Source organism: Pteropus medius, unplaced genomic scaffold (genome assembly GCF_902729225.1).
Source record: "Pteropus medius unplaced genomic scaffold, Ma_sr-lr_union100, whole genome shotgun sequence".
NCBI lineage: Eukaryota > Metazoa > Chordata > Mammalia > Chiroptera > Pteropodidae > Pteropus > Pteropus medius.
Genome location: NW_024342471.1, coordinates 9,386,732 through 9,404,203, shown reverse-complemented (window position 1 = coordinate 9,404,203; position 17,472 = coordinate 9,386,732). Strand labels below are relative to the sequence as shown.

Sequence of the window (17,472 nt, the reverse complement as noted above, 5' to 3'; positions counted from 1 at the left end):
TGTCAATATCATATCCCAGAAATAACCACTATTCTGACTTTTATCATCGATTAGTTTTGCCTGTTTTTGCAGTTCCTATGAATGAATGGACTCAAACAGTCTGTACCTTGTATGTCTGACTTATTTCACTCAACTCAGTGTCTGTGAGATTTTGTTCTATAAGTCTGATGAATTTCAGTAAAGTTCCAGAGAGACTGGAAGAACTCCTTCTTCAGTTTAGACCAATGAAAGCCCTGTCTGCTGTAGCACCATCTCATTCCTTTTATTCACCAAGGTATTGATGGTCCATGAGGAAACAGAAAAATATTGGGGCACCTAAGATTCTGGCCCCAGGTGCCTGAGAAATCAAGGATTTGCAATCTAGCAAGACTGATGGGATCAAGGGCTCTGGTCATCACACTCCCTCTGAGCAATATCCGGTGACCTGTGATGGAGACAGAAACTCTTGGATGGGAATGTGGCACTAGGCCTGGTAGGACTTTTTCAGATTTCCAGCTCATAGGCCATGGCCAATAAGTTTCCATTGGCCTCCATCTTTCCCACCTAAGAACCCAGTCAATCATCTCTGCCCTTTTCTTACCATTTCTAAATTCACTTTTCTGGGTCTGGGGCCTGAAACCTCAAAGAAACCTAAGAACCAGGCTTCTTCCCCATTCTGATTCATTGTATCTGGTAGAGGGTTCAAAGCTGTGCCAGGGACCAAGCCATGTGACGGGTTCTCAGATGGAAACGACCTCAGAGGATCTTACCACAGTTCCCTCCTCCCTCTCATGGCTGCTGAGCCTCATGAGCCTTACCTGTGGCTTCTTGTCCCTCTCCTCTGGGGATGGGTCTGTTTCTCTGTATACGACAGCTTTGGTTACCAGCATGTCAGGATGCTGCAGTTTGGCCTCCTTGATGGCCAAAGCCAGGGCCTGGTGGAGAAGAACAGCGAAGTGAGGAAACATCGAATATCAAATATGGGAGAGACCACAGAGACCGACAAGCTGCTTAGTGCACAGCTGGGGAAACAGAGGCCCAGGGAGAGGCTGTGATCAGAATGAAAGGGTCTTCTGGCTCCTTCTGGTTCCCATTCAATGCCCCCTCCTTGCTGGCCCCTTGTCTGAACAGGGTTAGCAGAAGTGGACATCTTCTAAGCCCACAAGGGCAGCCATCCGTGGGTAACCCAATATGGCAGGGACTGAGGGACTGGGGACTGGCCAGTGCCACTGGGAATAATGTTCCTTATCCCCATACCTGGTCTTGATCAACATCTTCGTCCCCAGTAATAATGATTCGCTTCTCGATCCTCGTCTCAGAAAACCCTCCTTTCACAGTCTGCAGGGGGAGAGGGAGGCAAGGTCAGCTCTGAGTCCTGCTGGGACAACAGCCACGAAAGGGAACTTATCCAAAGTATCTCTCAAGGGCATGGCTGGAACCAGCAGTCACCTGCTCTCCTGGCCCCCTCAGTTTTTTCCTTTTCTGGTTTTGGGACTTCAAGTGACAGATCTTGCCTGATGGTTACCACTCCCCTAACTACCAAACTGCCTGCTCTAGATCTTCCACACTCTGGTCAAATGCTGTCTCAGCCTCCCTGACCCTGGTGGGTGATCCTTCCACCTTCCTGCCTCGGTACTTCCTGAGCACCAAGTTCGTATCCCTCATGGTTCTGTGCCAACATTTTGTATGGGACCTGACATTGCTCACTAGGCTGGAGCTCTTGAAGGCACGCGCTATCTTTTGTTCATCTCTGTATCCCTTCCTCCCCCACCACCCTGTCCAGCCTGACCAGGGCAGGTGCTAAGTGCAGATTTGTTGAATGAACACATGAATGAAATGTGAATGGTGACAAGGTTCTACCTTAAATGACTTCAAACAACACTACAAGAGAAATTTCGTTGATGAAACTGACAACCGCCACTGTTTTCCGAAGGGACGGGTTTGGGTGTGAGTTTAGAAATGGGGCAGGATCTAATTGCTTGACATATTAAAAGAGGGTGGTGGCTGAAGGAAGTCCCAGCTGGAGTCAGGAGTGGACAGAGAGAAGAGGAGGCTCCCAACTGGCAGGGCCAGGAGGAACTTGGGGAAGAAGAGTTTTCTACGTTGTATGCAGTGGGGTGTGTGATGGAAAACCTTCCCATAAAGCCTTCAGTGAAGTCAACATTGCGCACTAATGCTTTGCTGAGTGTGGGCGCTTTCTGGGGACTGTGCAGAGGTACCGAGTCCTACATAGCAGGGGGCAGGGCTGAGACAGTGTGTGTGTGTAAAGGGCCAATGCCACCTACCAGACGTCTTTGGATGGCTCGGCAGAACCTGCAACTCAGCCGGGCTCCCTGGCCTCTCTCTTTCAGGGTTCTACCCTTCTGCCTTCCTCCTGGCCACTCGGGCATGGATGTGCCAGCCTATCCTCAGCCCTGTGTCTTCGCTGGCTGAGTCATGGCTGACACATCAGGAATGCCTCCCTTCTTGGCCCTTTCTCTTCCCTCCCTCACTCTGACTCCCACTCTGGTCCAGGCCCTCCATCCCTAGTCTTTACGTAATTCGCTCTCTTCTTTCTCCCATCTACCTACACATTCTGGTGGGTCTAATCTCCTTTCCTTAAACCCCTTTTCACTGGGTCATTCTCCAGTTAAGAAACCTTGATAGCTTTCCAATGGCTCTCAGACTCAGGTCCTCCATCATCATATTTGTCCTAGAATATGTCTTATTTGTCTCTATTCTGCTTCCCCTGGCCCCAGTCCAACCTAATTTCCCACAGTTACGCCCCCACATGCCGCTTATTCCTGGCAGAGACCGCTGTTCCTGTTTCCCACAACATGTATTGCTTACGGCCCCTCAAGTAGCCCCTCGCACAGAGGCCAGTGTAAGGTTGATGCTCACTAACATTTGCTCAGTGAAAGAATAAGCGAACACACAGCTTCTGCTTCCATATTCCACATTGTATAGAGCGTCTGTCTCTGCCTTCTTCTCCCTCACAAGTCCTACCTGGCTTTCTAAGACCCTCCACAAACACCACTTTTTCCAGAAGACCCTTCCTCACACATCGAGCCTTCTTTATATCACCCCTCTCTAAATCTCTCCAGCACTTAAGGTCTGTAAGGTGCAAATGCCATGGTTCACTATTACTTCCAAGGAGATGGTCTCGTCCCCCAAGCCTGGCTGTCAGTGTCGAAGGGCAGGTCCATGACTAGGATAACCCGTAACACAGAACAAAGCACACAGCACTCCAGAGACTGGAAACATCAGTCTGGACAGGTCTTCTCTGTCCATGTTATAAGGCAGAGCGATGGCAATGACCTTCCCGAGCCCCACAGCCAGGCTGGGGGCATATGGCACCCTGCTGCTACTCACTTTGGTAACATGGGTGGTGGTGGAGGTGGAGAGGGTTTCCGCAGTGGCGCCGTAGGTGCTGGTGAGGACATCTTTCCCGATGATCTGCAGAATATAACCACCCCCACCCCGGGGTCAGGTGAAGACTCTGGGGTCTGCCAGGTGGGGACAGGGGTGGGGTAAACCAAGGGACGAGCAGGGGTCCCATCAAGGTGAAGTTTGGAAGCCAAGATGCTACGAACCACTGAGTCTTAAGAATTCGGGAATACTGGAATCTTCAGAATGTTAGACCCATGAAATCCTCAAACTCTGGAATCTAAGATTCCTAGAACCTGAGATTCCTGAGGCTCAGAATCCTAACAAGACCCTAAAATTTAAGAATCCTGGCATCTTGGAAGAATAAACAGAGGAATCCAAGGCAGAAACAGCCCTCTTGATCCTCCACCCTCTCGGAACCACGAACACGCTCGCTCTGGGGCTAGATGATGAGAACGACAGATCTGGAGGATGCAGGAGGTGCAGGAGACTTCACAGGACAGACCCGGGCTCACGGGGCAGCCACCAACAGAGCCGGGTCAAGAGTCCAAGCCTCTGGACTCCCAGTCCATTGCTCCTCCTGGTCAGTAAGGAGAGCAGATGCAATAAAGCTGTCATCACAGGTACCACCAAGGGGAGGGGCCACTCCACCTTCACACTGCCAATGCCCTGCCTGCATGTGTGTGCGTGTGCGTGTGCGTGTGCGTGTGTGTGTATGAGGGTTGAAGGGCAATGGACGAGATTCTGGTGGGCTCCAAAAGCCCTGTGGGCCTCTGAAAATTAGGCAGCTTCCTGGTGCTGCACTTAAAAGAGGAGCCTTCTGGACTCTGTACTGCACTTGCTTGGGCCACCTGTGGACCCGGGTCCACATTCTCAGCGTGGAGTCCCCTAGCCTGAGCTGGCCCTGCCCACTTACCGGAGAAAGAGAACGGATTTCCGTGGCCACCGTCTGTGGGCCTGGGATCATGGCAGCTGCCCCCTTCCCGGACTTGAGACTGTTCTCCTGGGGAAACAATAGTGCTCAGATGGCCAGGTCTCAGGTGGGCGGGCCCCCAGGATGGCCAGAGTACATGGCCACGTAGCTCTCACAGCCACAAGGTAGAGTAGTGACATTAGAAGCAGAGAGCCGAAGGCATCCTTCAGTTCAGCCTCCTCTCATTTCTCATGCACTCACTTACTCATTCATACACTCACTCACTCATCTGCTTACGTACTAATACACGCACTCAGTCATTCAACAAACATTTAAAGAGTGCCTGGCATTAGGGACACTGTGGTGAACAAGACATGGTATTGCTCTCTGCAGGCACTAACCAAGGGGCTGAGACAGTGAGGTTCTCGTCCCGGCCTTGCCACATTCTAGCCACATGACCTGGGGCAGAGCTACTTCTCCTCTACGGGCCTCATGGATTTACCTATAAAAAGGGACCCCTGCAATATAGGTTCATCAGTGATAACAAATGTCCCACTCTGGTGGGGGATGTTGATCATGGGGGAAGCTGTGCAAAAGTGGGGGCAGGGAACATATCGGAAATCTCTGTATCTTCCTCTCGATTTTGCTATGAATCTAAAACTGCTCTAAAAAAATTGTCTGAAAATTATTTGTTTTAAAGGGACATCTGCCCCACTCTCACAGAGATGTTATGAGGCTAATGGAGGAGAAATCTATAGGATTAATATAGGTATACAGGCCAGCTATTAGTAACAATAACAGCTATTGTTTTCTGAGTACTTGCTGTGTACTAGGTATTACCCTAAGGATGCATTATCTCATTTAATCCTCAGAATGAATTGTTTTAAAATTCCTGTTTTGTAGTTGAGAAACTGCAGGGCCAGAGAATGTTAAGTGGCTTGTTCAAGTCCCCCAGCAAATTAGTGATAGAGCCCAGATTTACATCCACGTTTGTCAGACTCCAAGTCCAACACGCTCCTTCTGCAACACCCCTCTGCCCTCGGAATTCTTACCCTTGAGCCAGCTCTCCTGGTCCTACGTTGGATTCTGACTGCCAGATTATCATGGAATTGGCCCTGGCCTTACTGGCCCACATCTAGCAAGGGGCCCGGCCAGCTGCCAGACTCTGCTTCCCACTTTCTGCACCATCTCAGGGCTCAGCCTTGACCGTCCAGAGGCCCAGAGCTGTGTCCATTCTGCAGCTGCCGAGCCGCCGGATCCTGGTCCTGGTCTGTGCATGCTACTAGATCTGGACTTCTGCCTGCCGGGGGATGGGTGAGGACAGAAACCTTCAGCCTTTGTCCTGTCTGTTCCCCATGCCTGTCGGTGACCTGGTCACATGGTACACCATTCACAAGCACTTTTTCAGATGGAGCCCCAAAATGTGGCATCAGCAGCAGGCCTTAAAAAGACAGCCTTCCAGGCTCAATGCTTCCTTCCTTTCTCCCGGCTTAAGAAACAACCACTAGGCACTTTGTCAGTCCAGGCCATTCTCCCCTAAAACCTCTTCTGCCACTGCTTTCTCTTTCTTGGGCAAAGCCTCACGTCCACCTTCACACTGAAAACAGAGGCCACAAATGGGGACATGAGTCGTTCAAAACAAGGCATCATCATCTGTTCTGCTTGTCTCCCCTGTATCTCAAACAATCAGTCCTCTCTCCTACCTCGAGGAGGAGCGGCTTCTCTCCTGACCAAGGCGATGACACCATCTCTGCTCTGGACCCTTCCTCCCATGCACTCTGAGCTCTCCTCCTCGCCATCCTCTCTCTGGGCCACCTGAGCCACTCGAGGCTTCCTCATCAAGGCCACTTATCTCTTTAGCTGTAGCCCAGATCTTTCTTTTAAACCCAAACCTTTAAAACCACTTGTGTACTAGACATTTCCCCCCTGGAAATGTCCCATAGGCACTCAGACTCATCAGATCCAAGATGGAACGTGCTGCCTCCTCTCGCTCCCGACACGTACCTGACCCAAAAGAGCACTCTGTCCAGTGCTCTGTGTTTACATCAGTGCTTCTCGGACCTGAGGGGCATCACATGGAAGACATGTGAAGGCAAAGACCGCTGGGCCCCACCTCAGAGTTTCTGAGTCAACAGGTCTGGGGTGAGGCCCGAGAATTTGCCTTTCTAACAGGTTCCCAGGACTGCAGTTTGAGAATGGGTGGGCTGGTGAGCAACATCACCAGCCCATCTTCTCTTCTGTCAACCGGAACACTCTATCAATGACCGAATCCTGCGCTTTCCTCCTCCAGGCCTCCCTTAACCCCATCCCTCTCCTCGGCATCTACCTCCTCACACTCTGGCTCTGCTCCAGCCCCTACACCACTTCCCTGCCTTCTCTTTTGGTCTCCCCTAATAGCACGTGGGCTCAGGGATACTGTCTGTCTCCTTCAGTGCTGGATTCAATTGCCTGGCACAGTACTTCACACGGTGTGGGTGTTCAGTAAATATTTGCTGAAGGAAGGAGGGAGGAAAGGAGAGGAGGAGAAAGGAAAAAAGGAACCCACACCCCAAGGAATTTTCGCTTCGGTCATGTTCCACAAAGATTGCTAGAGTAACCTTTCTAAAACACAGAAATTCACATTTTAATGACCTCATGCTCCTACTTAAAAAGTTCAAGTGATTCTCCATGGTCTCCAGGATGAATTTTAACTTCGCGCATGACATTCGAGACCCTTCGAGCCCTGGCCCAGCCTTCCTTTCCAGCCTCTTCTCCCCCTTCCTTTCCCCCACACACTTGACATTCACTTCATTGACCACATACTAGGCCCCTTCACACCCTAGCCCTGGTGCTTACCGTTCCCACCGCCTCGCCTGGAATACGTTCCCCTATGATTGCACTTCAATTTTATCCTTCAAGTATAGCTCGAATGTCACTGCTTAGATAAAGCCTCCCCTGGCTCCTATGGTATCACCCACACCTCTTCTCCCCATGCTCCCTGAGAAAGCATAATGATGAAGGCAGGAAAGAAACGAGAGCCACTCACATCACGGACCATGTACTGTGGTACTGAGCTCTCTCCTGAGGGCTTCACACCGATTCCCCTAGCTCATCCTCACATCGACCATTTGACAGATGTGTGATTATTGCCCCTCCTCCCATTTTACAGAAGTGGAAAGTGAGGTTTGGAGAGGTTCAGGTAACTTGCCCAAGGTCATCCAGCCAGGAAGTGGGAGAGCTGGGCCTTGTTCACCACTGTGTGCCCAGGACCAAAATGCTGGGGCACAGCGCATCAAATCTGCCCAGGATTATTATGTGGACAAACGAATACTAGCAGGCAGTATCTTTTCTTCAACTCTGTGTCCCCGTACTGGCAGATAGAGACTAATAAATGTTTCTGTAACAAATGAATGGGCAATGGATGGATGAGTAAATGAATGATGTAACTGCCTACACATCATAGCATGAACTGAATTAAATTTAGCCCTATAGGCAACCTGATGCCATATGGGGAAGGGTTGAAGGGAGAAGAGGAACTCAGTGACCAGGGAGGAAAATGTGCGAGCTGGTAATTGGTTTGGGTTTATTTATCTTAAAATCTTTGTTTCCTCAAAATCTACCTGGCAAGGTAGTCTAAATTAATGTAATTCTCTTCTTATGTGTATATCAGGGGTTTGGCAAGAGAAAGCATTTGAAAACTTCTTGACAGCTCAAGATACCTCTGACCCAGGCACTGATACATGCCCCAGCCCCAACCCAAGCTCTTACCCCAGCCCTAGACACATGCATCCAGTTTTCACAATAATCGGGATGAGAGAACAGAGCAGAATGATTGAGGTGGACAGTAGGGCTTTCGGAGTCAGAATGCCTGGGTTTGACCCGGTTCTACTACTTATTGGTTGTGTGACCTTGGATAAGTCATTTTACCTCTCTGAACTTCAATTTCCTCATCTGTAAAGGGTGGAGATAAAAAAGAGGATCCACCTCACAGTTTTTGCGAGGACCAATGAGATCATTGCCCAGCACTAAAACCTGTGTACTGAATGCTATCTGTTCTGTGTCATCATTAAAGGATGTTACTGGACTCTCTTAAGAACTTGTGAACCAGGCAGAATCGGATTATTCCCATTTTACAGATGAGGAGACCTGAAGCCAAGGACCTCCCCTCCATAGGTCAGACAGCAAATAGGCAGCGGAACCACAGTCTCTCGGAAGAAGGTCCAAAATCCTGAGCTTCCAAATTAGGTTCACCACACACCTACTGACCAGTACTACTGAAGTATTGACATCTGACCAAGGCGAGGAAGTACCTGAGACTTGAGAAAATGCATATCCTCCAGGAGGACAGGTCCTCCAGAAGGACCTTCAGGCACAATCCTCGGGCTTTGCCAATAATCAAATAATCAAATAATCAAATAGTACTATCCTTCCTTTACCCCTGCTGTTGCTAAGATGGCCCAGATACCTGAGACCTACAGATTCCACCTCCCACATTATTCAATTTGGAAAACTGAGGTCTGACCGGATGCCCTATGGCAACTATGACTAGACAATTTGACCCTATGTCCCAGGCCTGACACGAGGAGGGCAGATGAGGACTTCTCACAGCAGCCGGTGGTGTTGGCTTGTTATCTGGCTGTTTCGGGGGCAAGGGTGCTGGTCAGAGAGGAAAACCTCCTGGGTCCTACTTACCATGGTGGTCGATATGGTCTCTGTGGTGATGGAGGGAGCAGTTGTTATGAACTCCTTCCCCCCTGGGGCAGTCCCATCAACCTGCTGGCCAGAGGAGGAGTCATGAGAGAGAGAGCTAGCAAGAGCGAGAGCGAGCACCAAATACACCTGCAGCAACTGTCACCTAGGCTCACAACATTCCCAGTTACAAAGTGACAGGCTGAGTGAATGAACATGTACTTGGTGGAGGTGGCGGCCACACAGAGACCAAATTACAGAGGGGCCTCATTTCGGTGTTATTTCGGTGTTATTTGACAAAAGAAAAATAATCCTCGACGATTTGACCAATTCTAGTCAAATTTCAATGCATGTACTTTTTGATTTGGTGATCCCATTGCTAGGAATTCACCCTTTGGATATAAACTTTGAAATTTTGCCAAGAAGTATGAACAAGGAAGTTCACTGCAGCACTCACTGATGCTGCAAAAGACAAAAACAAGCACAAGTCCACTGATGGGAGACTGTGTGAAAAATTAGGGTCCACCCCTGAGTAAGATGGGTTCACATATGTCAGCAAGGAGTGATCTCCAAGAAAATTATTTTTTAAAAGTAAGAATAAAAGAGAACAATCTCTTTTCGGTGAAAAATTTCAATATCTAGAGATGTAAGTATATATGTTGGTATATGCATACATATTTCTCTGGGAATCACAAGAAAAATTTCAGTTGGTTCTGTTTGAATTTTGTAACTGTGAATATTTTGTTGTTGTTTTGTTTTGATGCCAGTAAGAATTACTGAGCTGTGGAATTTGGACCCATTTTTAGTTTTCTTTAAATTTCTCTGTGTGAAAGCAAATCCAGAGTCTCGACCGCTGTGCTAGCAGCCTCATAAACCCCTATGCATGTTATAAAAGTGGGAGGAAAATATTCTGGAAACAACAGAGCTGCCCATGCTGTGTTGGTTTAAATTTAATTTTAGTTTTTGAGACAAACACTGGTCTCCAGGGCAAGAAAGCCCTCAGGGCGGCAGCTCTTCTGGCCAAGAAGAACCAAAACCCACAATCTCAAAGCTTAAAAACCACAAAAGGAACTTAGGAAATGCATTCTAAATAGTGTGCCTGTGCCACTTCATGACAGTAACTTTCTGCAGGGTACTAAGTACATTTCATCTTGCTAAAACAAATTTTTTTTTTCAGTTTGTTCATTTTGCCAATCTGATATAGAACCCCTATGCATAAAAAAATGACCCAGCGTGAGCCATTCTGACTGAAGCTGGATTGGGTTCTGGCCCCTTCTCTCCCCAAGCAGCCTGCGGGGTACCTGGGTTACAGGAAACCTCTCCAACTCCTTCAAACAGTCTGAAGCCATGATCCTAATCCACTAGCCACTAGTCTCTATAAAACTCCCAGGAGGGCAGGGGAAACATATCATCCCGATTTTACAGGTGGAGAAGTTGAGGTTTTAAGAGGTATAGTCTGCCCAGGACAGGAACCCATTCCACTGCCCATTCCCAGAGCTCAGGGAGGACAAGAAAGCTTTGAAGAGCATCACGGTTAAAATGGGGGCTCTGGGGGAGCCAAGGTGGCAAGGATTGGCCAAGGGGTTGTCCATGGTGGGGATCCCAGCCCCAAATGCCTTATAGTTGTGTTCAGGATACACTGGAAGGCACAGGTTACCTGGGTGTCCACAGTGGTGGCTCTGGTCTGCAGTACAGCCTCCGGCTCGATCTTCTTCCTGATGGCCAGGCTGCTGACTGTCATGGTTTCTGTTTTCACAGGCTGTAGGGAGATGAGACATTCCATAACTCAAGCCCAGGCATGAGTCCCACTCACAGGCAGCTGTGGTATAGGGTCAGCAGGTTATCTCCCACCCCTGCAGCTGGCCAAGTCTCCAGAAGGGTATGCCGATCGGGCCAAAAGAGGGTTGGTGTGACATCACAGACTAACAGCTCAAAAGAAGAGCCAGAACTGCCAGCAGCACCCAGACAGGCCTGCCCATGACCCTGCAACCACACAACCTGGTGGTGACTATGCGCTGCACTTTAGGCTACCATTAAGTGAATATCTACTATTCAGGTAATATGCTCTATGCCAAACCCCACACTAAGTATTTTCTCTATATATGTAACACTGAATCCTGAATGACTGCAATGGTTATGCCACCACCTCTTAGCTACTTCATTTGAACTGTTCTTTAGACCAGGAGTCACATACCTGGAGGCCCACAGGGGCCAGGCAGGAGATATAAACAAGTGGGCTTGTTGAAGACTGGGGTGAACTGGAGAGCACATGGGGTTCTACTCAGGTTTGGCCAACTGTAGCCACGGCTTCTGAATGACTGGATCATCTGACCTTTTTTAATGATATGAAAAAACTCCTGGATTTTATATTCAATATCCTGGTTTTTAAATCAAGGTCAAAGAAAACACATCTGCTAGCCAGATTTGGCCCAGAGCCACCAGTTTACAACCTCTCCTCTAGAAGTCTGAAGAAGTCTGAAGTTAAAGGATCAGTTTCTTCTGAGTCTTCCACTGGGTCTAGTTCACGGCAATATATACAGCAGGTATTACCATACGTGAGCTGAATGGATGAATGAAAGCTAGCTTGTCATCTGGGTGGGAGGGTAGTGAGAGGAGATTCTTAGAGATGGTGGTAACCTGGAGATCTATCCGTTCACTCAATCATCTATTAGTGCCTGGCATGTGCAGGCTTAGAGAAACTGCCACCTGGTAGGAAAGCAGACCTGTTGGTCACTAACCTGACTACTTGGTATACTGCCAGGAGAAAAGCATTACCGAGCAAGGGGGCTGTGGAGGAGACAATACTTTTCTGCCCAGGGTGGTCAGGAAAGTGTTTGCTAGGAAAGTGACATCTAAACTCTCTTCTGGAATATGAAAAGTTTGCAAGGCAGAGAAAGGAAGGAAAGCTCTTCTACTCAGAAGGTACAGTATGGAATAAAAGCCCAGAGTGAATGAGCTCATCTTTCAATGCCTAACGGATAGGGAAAGGGGAGTGTGGTGGGAGGCAGGCTGGGGCTGGAAGAGATGAGGGAGCAAAGGAATAACGTGACAAAGATCTTCTGGAGGAAAGACACAAAGCAAAGAGGCCCAGACACAGTCTATCCCTGTGCCCCCTCGGTGATGATGTTTTCTCTTCTCTAGGAGTTTCCACTGCTGCCCCAGAGCCAGATGGATTTAGAATGTTGCCCCTTCCCTGGGAAGCCCAGGCCCCAGGGAGAGGAGGCCAGGGCAGGATTAGCAAAAACCATCGACTTTCAGACTGGGCCATGGGAGGCCCCACAAGTCCACGAGCACATGCTCTCTGCAGCGCCATGCAACACAGGCGGGAGAGGAGCGGCCGACTAAGACCAGACTGCCCATCGCCTCTTGAAGCGATGGGGTGACAGGGTTAAAACGCCAAGGAGTGCATGTTAGGGGTAAACCGAGATGGCAAACATGCGAGCACAGAACCATGCTGGTCTGTGGAGGGGCAGTCATGCAACATGAGACAGAGCTCCAGGTTGAGGGACTCTAGGCTGCAGGCTGGTGGCTTAGTCTTCTCACAGATGGCCCAGGGCCCTCTGAACATGCAGTATCCCGTGGGCCCAGTCTCGATGATGCTCCACAGTACCTCAAACTGGGGCATATCCGGGGTGGAGCAGGCCCCTCGATCCGGGCTGTCCTCGATGCCCCCGGACTCATCATCCTGGCTGGGGCCCCTCTTGCTAAGATCCCGGGAGAACACCAGGCCCTCGGTTTCTGAGTCACTTTTGTCTCGGTCGAGCTCAGGAAGGCTGCGGGAGAAGTCTTCGAAGGCGCTGCCATGGTAGTCACCAATGACCGTGAAGTCGACCTCAGCCTCCAGGCTAGATGTGGAGCTGACTGTGATGCTGGAGCACTTACGCTCAATGGCCAGGTGGTTGTCCTTCAGGAACACCGCGTCCCTCTCCTGGTCCTGGTCCTCGTCTCCTGTGTCACTCTCTGGGGCCCTGGGACGTGGTGGTTTGACTTTCTCTTCCGAGCCCTCCCTCAGCCCTGCTCTCTATGGCCAGATAAAATCAAAGGAACAGGGGTGTGGGGCGAGAGGGAGAGAGAGAGAAAGAGAGAAATCAAGATGGTGAATGACAGAAGAAATCTCGGGGCCACGTCGATGTCCCAAATGGAAGAGAAGGTCAGGAAACAAAAAACAACCCCAGGGAAAGGTTCTCTGATATCATAACAAGCTGAAAAAAACTGAAAACTCCACAAGAGTGGGAAATGCTCCTTTCTGAGGGTCTCCTGCTGATGGCAAAGCAAGTACAAAGCAAACTTCCTGCCAGTTGTCCTGGACAGGAGGCTCCATCCAACATTTGGATCTGGGAGCTAATCGGAAGCAGCATTGCGCGCAAGGCAGGGATGGGAGCCTGGGTCCCAGGACCATCCGTGCAGGCTGGCATCGAGAGAAACCACAGAGGGAAACCCAGGGATCAGGGAAACCCAGGCTGGGGAGGCAGAGAGGCTGGAGCCAAGAGCTTTCAAGAACAAAGAGGAAGCCAGCACGGTTTGTCAATTCCACTGAGTCTCCATGGGAGGGGTCGGCATCATCTTGAGGGAGGAACAATATAGGGTAATTCCTGGGAGCTGGGTGCTACATCGGTTCAACCCTAAGCTCCATGAGTGGGTGGGCAGGCAGACTGCGGGGTAGAGGTTCTGGTCCCATCAGTGTAATTGACAACAGCAGGCCAAGGAAATGCTGGAGGGGAACCAGCAACTCTTGTCTGACATACATACCTCTCAACTGTCAGGGATTAAACACCATACACATTTGGGGCTGGTTCATGACATTCCTTTTTGAGACCAATCTAACACCCACCAAATATTTTTTTAAGTATTTGGCTTCAGGTTCTAGAGATTCAGTGCACTTAGAAAGTCACTTGCTTAACAAGCGTCCACTTAGCCAGTTTCTGGAAGGTTGAGAGGTGTGAGGACACACTGCAGACAAGTCAGAGTTGAGCTTCCGCATGAAGCACTGCCAGAGCAGGTGGGAATCTAAGGCAGAGATGCACCCTGGCCAGACGAAGATGACCGAGTGATCAGGGCACCAAGGGGCTACAGAGACCTGAGGGCCTGAGGGACTGGCGAATCTCAGGCGCCCCCCTTTCCCAGGGGGGTTTGCTGCTAAACTGGTGACGTGCTTCTCTTCCCTGACCGCGTCTCCGGATTTGTTCTGGATTAGAGAAGATAGTTAGTCTTAAGGAGGCAGGAGAGAACTTGGCACTGGGATGGAGAGGGAACCAGAAGTGAAGGATGGAAACTGCTAGACTGTCAGCTTCTCCAAGGCAGGAGAACCAGGGAAGGGAAAGGATGAAGGAAGGTCACTGGACAAGCCAAGCAAAACAGGTAGAGACCCGGCAGGTGGGGGGCAGCAAGGCAAAGCAAGTATGTAGTTTGCTGGCGGTAGTACCGCCTTCTCTACGGGGGCTGTGTGACTCTCTGGGCACCAGGTCACCAAAAGCTGAGGGTCTCTGTGGCGAAGCTAACATAGGCCAAGCAGATGAACACGTCATTCTGCCTGGGCTACACTCAGGCCCATTTAGGGAAAAGAACTCATAGGGATGAACAAGCAGCCTACGATTGCACTAACGACGAGGGGCTAATAAAACATGCTTCTAAAGAGCTACGCAGCATGCGGTCAGCTCCCCCCGCTGGGGACAGCGTCAGGGGCAGGGGCTCACGTGGCCAGTTCCCCCAGTAGCTTCCTCCAGCGTAGTTTCACAGCCCGAATCTGGGGAGATGAGTTCGGGCTCCATGCATCCTTCGTAGTGGAATGCGGCAGACGTGCCCTCCCTGAAGTATCTGGTAGCAGGTGGCATCACTGAGAAATGTGCGGCCTTGGGGCTGGCAATCTCCTCTGGGGCCTGGAGTTGGACGAAGCCCAGGTCCAAAAGCTGATTGCGCTGATGCTCTACCTGCCCTAGGGGGGCCTCCGAAGACAACTCACTCGGAAAGAGCCTTGTTTCGCCCTGACTCACTCGGCGAGCTTCAGCTCCATGGGTCTCAAAGATCCGAATTTTGTTGGCCACCGAGGTCTTGCTAATATCTTCCAGGGAGCCCTCTTGGCCCCCAATCTGGAAAGGAGTCATCTCCTTTTGCTTCCCTGCAGGGAACCCTAACCTCAGGGGCACAGCCCCCTCGATTTCTTCAAGGACAACTCTAGGCTTTCTGCTGGCGATGGGAGGTGCTCTGCGCTCACCTCTGTCCAGAGTCGCCACTGGCTCTACTCGGTCCTTGGGCTCCGGGCTCTCTTTAGGAGGATGGGCATGTTTGAGAAACATAGGAGATTCTTCTCCAAAGGGATCTCTGAGCTGCAAAGGCTCCTCTAACCCACGAGGGGCTGGGCTTGAAGAAGCATCCTCTGGAGGTGCCTGAGCCTGAAAGGGACTGGAGGAGGTTGGGAGTGGGTTGATCACCTCCATCTGAAGAAACGCCATCTGAACCTTGCTGTCCTCCGTCGCAGGTTCTCCTGTTTGGGTGTGAACCAGTCCCCTGTCTTCAGGCAGGAAGTTTCCTCTGTCTGGTTTGGCCGGCTTCCATGGAAGGGCACAAGGCGGGACGTCTGGGTGCATACCACCTGCTCTGTGAGGTGAGTGGTTCTTCCGTCCTGCCAGGGGACTTTTCTCAGCCTGTCCCATCAAATCTCCACTCCTGGGGCCCTCTTCCTCTGTGGCAATAGTGGATGCTGGGTGGGTAAATTCTCCTTCCACCCCCCGCCCAGCCTCTTCCCAGTCCTCAGCAAATGTCTGCCCTGCAGAAGATCTCTTACTGAACTGCTCGAAAAAGATTTCCAGGTCATTTGGTCTTCGGCGGTTCCTGTGGGGTCCCAACCCTTCCTCCAAGGAAGCTGTGCGCGCTTCACTGCCTTCATCCTTGTTCCTGCTGGAGGCTGCAGTAGAGCCCCATGGGTCCAAGGAATTCAGCTCAGAGCTCACTGCAAGCTCCTCTGAGAGCTCCGGCCTCATCTCACCTCCAGGAGGGGCTTCCAGGTGCTCTTCTCTCTTCTCCAGTGGTGGAGGGAGGATTTGGTCTTCAAAATCTTTCTCTCCATAGTTTAAATAGAAGCTCCTCTCTGCAAAGGAAGTATCGGTTTCATCGCTTGAGTCGGCTCTGGCTTCCACATGGGCTGAGTCCAGCAGAAATGACTTGAGTCCTCCCTTGTCGGAGGCTGGAGAGGGGACATCCGCTTCTGCTGGCCTGGTCCCCGGGACAGTGGTTCTTCCACAAGTCTGGAACTCCTCCAGCTGCTTCCTCAGCTCCGTCTGGCCCTCCAGCTGACTACCTGAGACACAGAGCTTTCTGATGGTTGCCTCCCCAGTGCCCGTCCTGAACTGGGAGCTCTCAAGGAGCTTTTCTGCCAGTATGCATCCTCCTGGGCCTTCCCTGACCGAGGGGCCTTCCTCCCACACTGACTCGAAGTCTTCAGGACTTGCGATCATTCTTCCTTTTTGCTGGGTGTTCGCTCTTCTGGCTCCCACCATTTCTTCTGTGGCCACTTCAACTTTGAACTTGTCTACCAGGACGTCTACCTTGGAGAGTCTGCCATCAGCAAGGATATCTGCGAGGCCTGCCTCACTTTCTTCTTGCTGCGTGGCGGTCACTTTTAGAAGTCTGAGTTCTTCTGGCCTAGTGTACTTTCTTTCAATAAGTACCCAATGCTCTGAACCCTGTGTTTCAATCAGAGCAAGGAGAGTTAACATGAAATATCAGGCACCTGAAGAACGGGTCACCTTTTCCCTCTGCAAGGAGGGATTCATCTACCACTGAAAGGTCAACACATCCCCAGAACTGGCTGGGGAGGGGAAGGTATGACAATGCCAGTCAGCCTCATCAAGGCTCCTCTTCCCATCAAAGCACTCAACAAGTTATTACCAACTCCCCTCAACCACTGCCCCAACTTGGTAAAATGGGATGAGGTCTCCTGCCCTCTCTGTGTTAACCATGGGGAAATGGAGATCCACGGATGGGCCAGGACTCTTCATCTGCCTCTTCTAATAATATAACTGCCACTGTCGGAGGGGAAAGTAGCTGACATCGCATGGAATCTTTGAATGTCAGAGCCAAAAGAACTCCTAAGACACTTCCCATCCAATCTCCTAATTGTGCAACTGGGTAAACTGATGCCTAGAGAAAGTCAGTGACTTACCCAAGGTCACAGTAAGCTGATGGTAGAGTCAGGAAAAGAGTGCCTGATCTTTGATGCCTGAGATCTTTGCTGACTTATCTCACAAAATATGGAATATGGGTCCCAACTGTGATATAATGTCAAATTGAGGGGAAGTATTGAGTTAAGTTCCACGGATCACAGCCTAAAGTCTGACCTTTCTGCAAGAGCTTCTGGAAAGAGATTAGATCAAAAAAAATACCAAATGGCCAGCTTCTAGAGAGGTTAGTGCCAGTCATCACAATGGCATGAACAGCTTGAATTTCGTGGGGTTCATTCCCAAAGAAACAGATACCAAGGCCTATTCTTGAGGAATTCTAACAAAATCCATAAGAGTGAAAGGACTGACCAGAACACATCGCAGAAGGAA

At 50.3% G+C, this 17,472-nt stretch overlaps 1 protein-coding gene across 1 annotated transcript in view; it reads right to left on the bottom strand.

The window, feature by feature from the left end:
* EPB41L1 (erythrocyte membrane protein band 4.1 like 1) overlaps positions 1–17,472 on the bottom strand; it is a 120,320-nt gene that overhangs the window by 5,468 nt on the left and 97,380 nt on the right. The window contains exons 12-18 of the mRNA XM_039863716.1: positions 12,537–12,947; positions 10,584–10,685; positions 8,930–9,013; positions 4,262–4,348; positions 3,331–3,414; positions 1,237–1,317; positions 798–914 (exon numbers count right to left, since the gene is read on the bottom strand). Coding sequence (XP_039719650.1) covers positions 798–914; positions 1,237–1,317; positions 3,331–3,414; positions 4,262–4,348; positions 8,930–9,013; positions 10,584–10,685; positions 12,537–12,947 — 966 coding nt within the window. The remainder of the gene's footprint in view (positions 1–797; positions 915–1,236; positions 1,318–3,330; positions 3,415–4,261; positions 4,349–8,929; positions 9,014–10,583; positions 10,686–12,536; positions 12,948–17,472) is intronic.